Below are 10,032 nucleotides of genomic sequence, written 5' to 3'. Positions count from 1 at the left end.
TACGGCCCAGATAGATTTTCTCTACACTCGACCGGTCGCTTTTGGGTCACCCATGCAGCAGCAGGTAGCAAAAACCCAAAAATTTAGCCCGGAAAAATCGCATCTTTTCCTAAATTTATTCCAACCACAACTGCAAGTATTTCCGACAAAAAATGGAAATTCATTAAACACTTAAAACTCCAACTACCCGGAGAGAGGACATCGAAATTCCACGAAGAAAGGTTAAGGGGCCCAACAAACCAGCTGTCAAACGGTCCGTTTAGAACCCAGCGCTGTTCTAAAAATAAACTTTTTTCTCGAAAACTGGGGGCAGCGAGATTTTCCATTTCACGGTAGTAGTTAAATTAGTTAGGGAAAAAATTGGCCTCGCCGCGAATACGAGGGAGTTTCGCGGTGTATTACGAAAGCAGGAGTTCCCGGTGGCCGTAGCGATCGTGGTATTTAAAGTGGTCCATCGTCGTACACCGCGGTGATGCGGAGTTTTGGTCGGAGCCCGCGAATCATCCAGGGCTTGATCGGTTGCCTACAGTGACCATCCCGGGCACCGCGAAGGCGGCAAACAAACAAGCGCCGTGGCTGCCTAGTAACGGCCACGCCATAGCAAAATGGGTAATCCTAGCTTAACTTACGAAATCCTGTTGTACCTCAACTCGTTCTACTTCGGGATGTTCGCTACCTGCGAACTCGGCATGCTCACGCTGAAGGCAGTCAATTTGAAGTACCCGGATCATATACTGTTACGTGAGTCGAGCATCCTGGTGGCGCTCTGCCTGGTCGAAACGATACGCATCATCCTCGGCCGAAGGGGCAGTCTCAGCGACCACGGTAGGTAGTTTCTGGTATCTGGCACTCTACTACCCAGCGTTGGGAGCACACGTTTATAAATAGAGTTTGTCACCCAGTTGTCTGGCCAATTTGACCCGCTGCCACTCACGCTACCAACAGCGGTACAGCATGTTAATTGACGCTTTCCATTTGTCTCGCGTTTTCATTTCAGGCTGGCAAGTGATTCTATCCGTGTTTCTAACCATCCCCTGTGGCATGGGCGTAGGGTATCTACTCTTTTACCAGCTGCACCGGTTACGCCTGGAGTACATCCTATGTGCCTTAATGTTATCACTACAGGCAGCGGAACTGTTCTTTGCAATACTCTTCGTATTCACCCTATGCCGGCCGCCTTCCTACGATTAGTTTCGAGCACCGTTCGGCGCTCCGGAGCCTAACCTGAGTCCGCAGTTGCGTTAAAAACGGCGTCGTGAGAAATCCTTTTACACACTACAATTTCAAAGGCACACAGCAGCGCGTGGGTATGCCACGGTGAGAGAGAGAGGAGGGCGCGCCCAGCCTCGACAGACTCGTGCCCAACAATTCTTGCTCAAAATTGGCCAAAAACGTGTGCCATCGTAAGGCTGGTAGTGACTATAGGTGCCATATAGTTTACAGTAGTATATTCGCGATCATCCAGGGTCAGGGCATTTTTTCAGGCACTGCCACCGCCAATTCACCCTTAGTGCCCCCGCAGCCGTATCGTAGCGAACCCGAAGGAAGGAAGCGGATACGAATGCTGCGTGGTAAGCTCACGCAGCTTGGACATGTGGCAGTTTAGAGCGGCAAAGAGAACCGTAGGATAGACTAGCTAAAATTAACACTCCAACACAACCACACGCAATGGCTACGTCTCACTGCTACGTTTGTGCTCGTTTTCGTTGACGGACCACGTACACTAGATTTCGATGGCCACGGGGATGGCAATGGCCAGGTTTTAGCGCACAAATGTACTTAATTTCCAGACCAAAGAGCTTGATTTCCCATTCTAGTCACGTAGACGATCGAACAAAGCCTACTCAAGATTTGAAAGTTAATCGTCTTCTCACTTTATCTTTCTCCCTTTTCCCTTTTCCACTTGATTACCGTAGTTTTCCTCGACGGAATGCCTAAAGGGTTTCAATCGCTTTCTAATCAATCAAAGTCGGATTAGCTAATTAGGTGATTGCTGGGAAAATAATCAGACAGGTTTCCGAAACCTAGCCGCGCGGGTGCGATCGTAGCGCATTTGCTAAATGTTAAACCGAAGATCTAAACTGAGAGGTAGTTGTTCACTTATCAGGTAACACGTTGGCCAGCCGGTTGACGGAAGACATGGAAAGCAAACACTGCAATATAGAGTAAATTTAACAGACGTCGTAAAATTTTGATCCATATTTACTTACAAAAAAAGTGTAGTTCCGGGGGAAGGTGGAGAAGTAATACAAAACTATATCAACAATCTCTAGACCATGGATCCATAGGAGAATCTCTAGCAGCGCGAGTGTGCTATTTGTAGGTGCACCAGCGAGTTGGACAGCGTCGGTTATGGGCGATATCGGTGTGCACTGATCTCGTCCGGTATCTGCGTTAGGCCATGCCATGACAAAAACGTGTAATCTCTTGGTTAAACTTCAATCAAAACGTATATGATACTTGAAAATCCGAAACTCGTATTTGTACTACCAACTTAAGTAATTGAAATATATCTTAATATTACACCGCATACGGAGCTAGTATCGTCCGAGTAGCTTTATCCGCTAATAATGAAGCAATTCCGTGAGAACTGATGCGAAAAACTCCGGGAGTTGCCGTTAATAAGATATATTTCGGTTTCGCCTACAAGATGGGCCCAGTTGAACCCTAATCGGCCGTTCTTAACTATTCACAGCTTGGGAATAGATGTTACAGTTTTACATAGACGGTATTGAGATCGTCGATTATTCAGAATATTGTCCGCACGGTAAAATATCAACGCTACGATGAGTGGGACGATGGTTCAGTGCGGGGTCGCCGAAACAGCAGAACGTGTGGTTCCGGTGCGTGCAGCTGCAATGGAAGGGACAATATGTTGGTCATCGTTAATTTATTCGGGGGAATCGGTGCTGTTGTGCTCACCATATACATCACCCAGCCCGGTGACTGCTGCACTCCCAAGTTCCGCCACTCGGTTTCCGTCATAAGGTGAGTTTTGGGCACGAGTTTGGCCAGTTCCGGCGGTAGTATAACATGCCGGTACTCGAACGCATCATCGTAGTACTTCTCAGAGTACTGGATCTCTTCGATCGGCATGCTGCTGTCCTTGCTGGTGACTTCGCGGAAGGTGAACGAGTTTCTATCGTACTTTTCTGAATCGAACTTGCCGATCACGAAAGAAACCACATCGCGATTCCGGTTTGTGAGTTGTGCCGGTTAGCCGGCAATCTGTTCGTTGCCTTTGGTAGCTATGATCTGAGTTATCCGTACTCCTAGTCGCAGGAGGTCTTGCCGTGACTGGAAGCAGAATTCGATCGTTAATGCAACAGATCCTTACAGAATCGCGAACCTTAAAACTTGCCGGTTTCCGGTGGTTTCCTTTCGAGATACCCGGATCTCGACCGTAGATTTACGTACTCTTTGCTTGTAAGTTTGTTGATTACTTCCCGGATTTTGAGAAAAGATCGATTTTATGCAAAGAAAAAGGAAAAGATAGAATCCTTTTACGATCTTGCAAGCCCCGGCTTTTCGGGAGCCGGCTGCGCTTTTCCTGCGGTTTGTGCGGCCAGGAAGGCTTAGTTTTCCTGTGATAACGACGGCGGGAGTTGCAAACTTGACTCTAAGAACTTTGGATCGCACGAAAATTCACGAAAATTCACAAAAAACTCACGAAAAACGCGGAAAATTTTGCTGTGTTTTGGTTTTTTTGAAAAAAAAAAGAAGAAGAAGAGGTCGAGTTAATTTCGAGCACAACAAACCAGGCCGCTCGAAAAACTGCTCGAAATAACGGCGTTTGCCGTTATTTCGAGCACTCGGAACCAGAAACTTTTTGTGGTGAGTTTGGTGGGTTTCAACGGCTCTTTTGTGGTGAGTTTGGTGGAGTTTTCAAAACTGCAATGTTCACTAGATCTTTCTGCATTTCTTTCTTCACTTTTCATGTCTGGATTTTTGTTTCGGATGCATTTTAGGCTGGAGATAAGATAACGTTAATATGTTCTTAATTCAACAGAACCATGCGTTTTTATTCCACTTTGTTTCGAAGCATTCTTGGTTGTTCATTCCTTGCACTCTTTGTACTATTGATCCAGCTATAGAAACGCTATTCCAACTCTCGGATCATCATCCGCGAGTAACTCAATCCTTGCCGATTATTTTTTAAATAATACCAGTGCATTGATTTGTCATCGATTGCATTGATGTATCGCCCATTCAAATTCGCGTTAGTACAATATCTCCAGTGCCACCATGCACCTTCGTATTCCTGTGCACAATGTATGTCGCTTCTCTCATCATTATCCCGATCTTTGGTTGAGAACTTCTCATCCTTATTAGAGTACATTGCTCTGCCTACAGTTCCATTATAATTTCCGAGATCCTTCAGTTCGTATTGGGTACTCTCACTACCTATTTCGAAAGCATCATACCGCGCGTACTTGTAATTTCCTTCAAAGTCTTTTAATTCAACAATCAGTTCGTGCTTGCGGCTACTTGTTATCTGGTGGACCTTCTCAAGACCTAACCAAAACTCTTTGTTCAAATCACCAAATCCGTCGCGGAACTCATTCCAGCCTCGGTAAAAGTCCAGTGATCCGTCGTAACGGTACTGCATCACGATCCATCCACCGTCGAACGCATTCTGTTCGCAATACACTTTGAATGGTTCACTATTATTCTTCATCCGGATCAGATATGTTCCGGATGCTTTCGATGGAACATCTTTGCACGAGGAAAACAAAGTTTGCTTAGACTTCGGTGTTGTGGTCGTTGTCGTCAAGAGCTGTGGAACTTCCGTTGGAGTAACGACACTATTGTAATCAGCGGCTGATGCTACATATTCCTGCTTTTTCCGAATGTCAGTCAGTTGATGCAGCTGCGGTAAGGCATTCATTATCTGCCGGGTGATGTTATACACTTTGTCGACGTCTTGATCGAGTTTATGAAGTGCTGTTTGGACCTTCTCCTGGTTTCGATTATGAACCTCACTTAAATTAAGCGCGACTTGGCGCTCTAGCTTCTCAATCGAAACGAATATTTTGTTATGACTCTTATCTTCACTGGACCGAAATTCGCGAAACTCTGCAACCAGCTGTTCTTGTGCGGTGTGATGTTCCTGGATCTTGGCCTCAATCTTCTGCAGCTGCACCTCCATGCTCTCCATCTTCTGTAATCTATGCTCCATCGCCTCCAACTTATTCAGGAGTAACTCCAAACTTGAACCCAGCATCCCATCTGCGACACAATTCGTATTATCTTCACTTTCGCGATCGCATTCACCTGTAGCAATATGTAAAACTGCACACACCACAATGAAATGAAACATTAACTTCATTTTTCGATGCCAAATCTCAGAAGGAAGCCTCTGAACTGTTTGGAGCGACGATTTATACTGATTCAATGTTTAAACCAGTTTGATTCGTGTAAGAACGGAGCGATCGAGAGCAAACACGATTGGAGCGACAATCACATCTCTGCGTAAGCTAGTTGCGTACTTTCCATTTGATAAGCATTGCGAGATCATATGAGCCAAGTACGAAAGTGCTGTGAAGATGAGTCACCGTAAACCACACGAAACATTGACTTGACAACGGTTCTAATGGCCAGCCAACCAAAAACACGCGCAATGATAACCTGCGTGCCAAGGGGTTTTTTTTTCGTTTGATAAGGTGCCCAGCAATTCAATGTTAGATCGTACTGGATGCTGCAAATGCCTTCGCTTATCATGGTCGGTGCTTGTGGTCGTTGCTGGCGATTTGAACGCTCACAGTCTGTGTTGGGGCTATCTCAAGTGGAAACTATGGTCATTGTAATAAAAGATGGGTGGTTTAAAATGACCCATAAATGGTCGAATGTAAGCCAACGCAAACTCATTGCACATCTCAGTAAATCGTAGAATTAAAATCGTGATTGGTTGTCCTACAAAGCTCCCGCTATTTGAAGAAGAAAATACTTTCCAACGTTTGTTATGGAACTTGTTTGTGCATTCTCCTTACGAGAGATCTGAATGTTTCACAGCTTTGTGCAGGTTTAATAATCATTTTTGGGAATAGTTTTGAAAAAAGATCGCTAATCGCGGTTAGCGAAAGGTCATGTGCATGTGGACCAATGAACGAACATTGACGTTCCGGATCGACGGCAAATCGATTACTCCGATCGATTCAATCGAACAAACCGATTACTCATACTTTGGAGTTTGGTGCATCACTTCAAACTGCGCTGTTGTAATTGAATTGTTGCAATCGAGGATTAGCTTCGGTGTTCGTATGGTTAGAAACATTTAGAAAGTCTGCGAAGGTTGTTAAGTGTGAACCAAATTTCGTGAAACCTTTTTATTTCTAAACGCCTTTTAGCAAATGCAAGTCTTTTAGCAAATGCACTATCCATAAAGTTTTCGCATTGAATCAACTGCTAAATTGCAGTATTCAATGAACTTAAATCTGTCATTTGTCGCTGCTAAATTAAATAGTCATTTGTCGCTGCTAAATTAATCATTCATGCGTATGCGGTTTCTCTCCAAAAGAAAGAAGACATAAAGAGACATTGACATACTTAAACATACTCCATAATTTTAACAACTATTAATCCAGAGTGTGATCCAAAATTTACTTGGGCCTAACAAGACCTGGTTCAAGGATTCTACTGGGCATAAGCCATTTAGACGCTTTACATTAGCCTATCCCCTGGTTGCATAGAGTCAAGTAGATGTTTTGTTCTCAAATGATTTATGTTTCAAAGGATGCGTCTTTTTGCGGAATTATTAGTCAATCGTCAACCATTGTAGCAAACGTCGAGGGTTTCTGGGCTTCCACAGAAGAAGTTTTGCACCGTTCGCGATCGAGTGCCGTCATGCTCCAAGACAATATTTTAGCAATAATCGCATTCATTGCCAGTACATCTCGACTAATATTGATAGCATATCTCTCTGGCCATTTTTATATAGCACCTTTCCGAGTTGTATAAGGCACCACAAACATCGATCACATTCACTTGACCATGTTCATTGCAAAGGTTTCCACCATGGGGCGCATGTACATGGGGCGCATGTACATGGGGCGCATGTACATGGGGCGCATGTTTGTTGCTTCATTCATAAACTACAATCTTGCATAGCTGTCTGTCTGTTTGCCCAGCCGCGCGCTCTCTCTCTACTGAACGCGCATTCATGGACCGGTTAATACGCAAAGATCCTTTATAGGCCTGCGAAACGCTTTATAACAGTAGGTTAACAAATGCTACTGGAACAATATGCGTCTCTGGAATAGAAATGCTCAAGTGCTCAAGGGCTTTAACTATGTTGAAAAGGACCTTTCTTAATGGCCATCAGGGTAATGCGGTGGTCTGGGCGTTATTGCGGCTCCCCTTTCATTTACCACATAATAGTCTTGAAACTGTCTGCTTTAAGCATCCGGTAAAAAGCAGGGCAAAAAAAACGCTCACGCCTCAGCGCACCAGATTTCACGGAAAACCCTTACGACAGAGAGCGAGAGAGAGAGAGAGAAAGAGAGAGAGAGAAAGAGAGAGACAAAAAAGGAAAAGGCATCGACATACTGACTTCAGAAATATATCAGAAGAAGCTGCAAGCCTTTGTCCTGGCTAAGGTAGAGTGAGTAAAATGCACACACAAAAAAACGTTTTCCATCATACGTCCTCTCTCTCTCTCTATCTCTCTTTTTAGCTTTCTCTCCATCGTGGGGGTTCGTCCTCCCACCAGAAGCAGTCAGCGCATTCCCTTTCAGGCAAACAATATACCTTCCTGACCGAATGATGACTGCTAACCACTGGTGAATCAGTGTGCAGTGCTGCTCCAGCCCAACCAACAACCATCACCACTGTCAAATGGGGCGCAGCAAAGGAAGAAAAAATCTCTGAATGAAAAGCCACTGGAACTGCCCTCTCCAACACTGGCACACACATGTAACCAATGGGCTCTGTGTGTGTAGTTGTGTGGCTTATAGTGGGTGGCCAGACAAACCCACAACCCACATAGAGCTGTGTTAGTCATAGCGGCGTGCAGAGCAAAAGCACAACAGACCAACCACAACACACTAGCCTGGTCGTGGTCGTGAGCTTGTGTGCGAATGTCCGTTGTTTGCATTTTACCCCTACCTACCGGCTCCTAAACCTCCTCTCTGAACCTGCGATGGATGGTTGTAGCAGCGATCGCGCCACTCGTGTCGAACAATAAAGGATTTTGGTCGGAAGAAGGACCTTACCGTGGTATTTGCTAGCATACACTCACTTGGATGAATGTTCCCATAAGTTTAAGGGGAGGACGAGACGAGAGAACCAGAGAGAGAGAGAGAGAGAGAGAGAGAGAGAGAGAGAGAGAGAGAGAGGGAAAAAAGAGAGAAAGAGAAAAGAAGAGAGAATACTATGCAGAGAGAGGAAACACTGAGGAAATCGTTGGAATCCTCTCGCATCTTACATCGAGCTTTCGAAAGTTCACGATAGGAATACCATCGCCCGATGGAGCCGCCTGGTGGTCGATGATTTGGATGAAAATAAGAGGATAAAAAGCAGCCTTTTTCATCCATTTTCCAATTTTATTTTCTTACATTCACAATCATATCAGTTGGAATATGATTTCTATTTTCTTGGTTCCCGTAACAAGCATGTGCTTTCGGAGTATCCTTGCCAGCTCTCAATTCTCGCGCTCCCATACCGTGCTCGAATCGCTCTCGTGATAGACGAACACTAGTAGTAGTAGTGGTGGTGGTGGTGGTGGTGCTAGTAGTATCAATGACAGTGACAATGATGATGTTGGTAGCTCATGTATATATATATATGCTTCTGGTCTGTCATCACGAAGCCACTCTACTCACGGCTGCGAGGTTTGGGTTTTGCGAGGGTGTATCTGTAGGCTAGACACCTCTATAGCCAGCTCCAGCTTTGATCTCTCCCTCGCTTGAGGAGCGGTCCGTGGCCTCGAACCAAACGCTGCGCTGCTCAGTCTAGCTCAGTTGTGATTCCGATTCGAACCGAGCTTGTTGGTTCGCGGTCGCGTTGCCGCGTAAAGTCGCGCTGCCACCTCCCCCACTCGTTGGCCTATGGTCACTCCAGCATCGTTGCCTAGCGTTGACCCATTGTGAGGGAGAACCACCGGAATGGCGGATGGAGCCCGAATGGGCAAAGCGAAACGCTTCACTACAGGTGCGTTAATAAGTATGTCAATGGCTCGCTTCGGACGATATAGGGATATGCTCTCGCTGCTGTGCTCATGTGGCCCTTCTGGCCCTTAGCGCCACGACCAAACGACCTGCGTAATCCTAAACTCTACGAATTTCGCTGTTTGATGGAGGAGTGAGAAATGTGCAAACCAAATGGTGCCTTCAACTCTTCATTCGCAACCGATTGCCCAACACTAGGATTGGTTTGCTCGTGAAACGGTGTCTCTTTCGCCTTTGTTCTCGGCTCGGCTTTTCCTCCCCGTTAAAAAGTATTCAATTTAAAACGAAAACCATACCCTGCTTTGGAAATCTCGGGCGCGATCTCTTAGTAGTTCCAATGTAAGTGCACATCACCTTCGTCCATGAGTGTGTGTGTGTGTGTGTTGTATGTAATGGGCGTGCATGTGTCGCACGAGCAGGACGAGACCATAGAACGGGATGTATATGATGAGCATCCTTCCATATGAATCCGTGCTCCGTGCTTCACATCAGTTGAGTAAACAGCCACGAGATCATAGCCAGTGGATAGTACATGTGCGGGCGGAGCCACTGGATTCATCGCTCCGGGAATCAAAGAACGCTTCAAGTTGACTTGACGTCTAAACTAGAAGCTCTGCCACCTGCCTTTGTCCGATTGCTGTAATCATTCATTAGTTTAGCGTTTTCCCGTGTAAAATGCCCCTCGTGCCAAGGACTATCGATACTGGCCTGCCGCTGCCGAAGGACATTAAGAGCGTGTGCATCGTCTGTGCGTCTGTCGGAGCTGTGTAAGTGTGTGCACGTGATGATGTGCGTCAGCGTGTGCGGGTGTGTAATGCTTTCAATTGATTTCTCACCTGTTTTTTATTTGGTGAACCTTTTGGTCCGT

General features: G+C 45.7%; 3 protein-coding genes across 3 annotated transcripts; 1 reads left to right on the top strand and 2 right to left on the bottom strand.

Annotated features, from left to right (window-relative positions):
- The first annotated feature begins 286 nt into the window (after positions 1 to 286).
- On the top strand, positions 287 to 2,524 carry LOC125949447 (transmembrane protein 216-like). Its single transcript, XM_049676455.1, has 2 exons — positions 287 to 825; positions 998 to 2,524. Exons 1-2 carry the CDS (start codon positions 606 to 608, stop codon positions 1,189 to 1,191), a joined length of 414 nt encoding a protein of 137 aa, XP_049532412.1. The 5' UTR covers positions 287 to 605; the 3' UTR covers positions 1,192 to 2,524.
- Positions 2,525 to 2,586: 62 nt separating this feature from the next.
- LOC125949461 (cyclin-dependent kinases regulatory subunit-like) lies at positions 2,587 to 3,292 on the bottom strand. The gene is made up of 2 exons (XM_049676472.1): positions 2,923 to 3,292; positions 2,587 to 2,853 (listed from the first exon to the last, which is right to left on the bottom strand). The coding sequence occupies exons 1-2, from the start codon at positions 3,094 to 3,096 to the stop codon at positions 2,782 to 2,784; spliced, it is 246 nt and encodes an 81-aa protein (XP_049532429.1). The 5' UTR covers positions 3,097 to 3,292; the 3' UTR covers positions 2,587 to 2,781.
- A 778-nt stretch (positions 3,293 to 4,070) lies between these two features.
- LOC125959233 (fibrinogen-like protein A) lies at positions 4,071 to 5,158 on the bottom strand. Its single transcript, XM_049692046.1, has one exon. The coding sequence runs from the start codon at positions 5,156 to 5,158 to the stop codon at positions 4,100 to 4,102; it is 1,059 nt and encodes a 352-aa protein (XP_049548003.1). The 3' UTR covers positions 4,071 to 4,099.
- Positions 5,159 to 10,032: the final 4,874 nt, after the last annotated feature.

Source organism: Anopheles darlingi, chromosome 2 (genome assembly GCF_943734745.1).
Source record: "Anopheles darlingi chromosome 2, idAnoDarlMG_H_01, whole genome shotgun sequence".
NCBI classification, from domain to species: Eukaryota; Metazoa; Arthropoda; class Insecta; order Diptera; family Culicidae; genus Anopheles; species Anopheles darlingi.
Note: the sequence above shows the minus strand (reverse complement) of the source record. Positions and strands in the feature narration are given on the sequence as shown.

What these genes read in the sequence shown, in the direction of transcription:
- LOC125949447 (XM_049676455.1), top strand. Translation starts at nt 606, where the DNA reads ATGGGTAATCCTAGCTTAACTTACGAAATCCTGTTGTACCTCAACTCG. An exon ending in GGGCAGTCTCAGCGACCACG is followed by an intron (nt 826 to 997) that starts GTAGGTAGTTTC and finishes TTTTCATTTCAG; the next exon opens with GCTGGCAAGTGATTCTATCC.
- LOC125949461 (XM_049676472.1), bottom strand. Translation starts at nt 3,096, where the DNA reads ATGCCGATCGAAGAGATCCAGTACTCTGAGAAGTACTACGATGATGCG. An exon ending in CGGGCTGGGTGATGTATATG is followed by an intron (nt 2,854 to 2,922) that starts GTGAGCACAACA and finishes CTTCCATTGCAG; the next exon opens with CTGCACGCACCGGAACCACA.
- LOC125959233 (XM_049692046.1), bottom strand. Translation starts at nt 5,158, where the DNA reads ATGGAGAGCATGGAGGTGCAGCTGCAGAAGATTGAGGCCAAGATCCAG.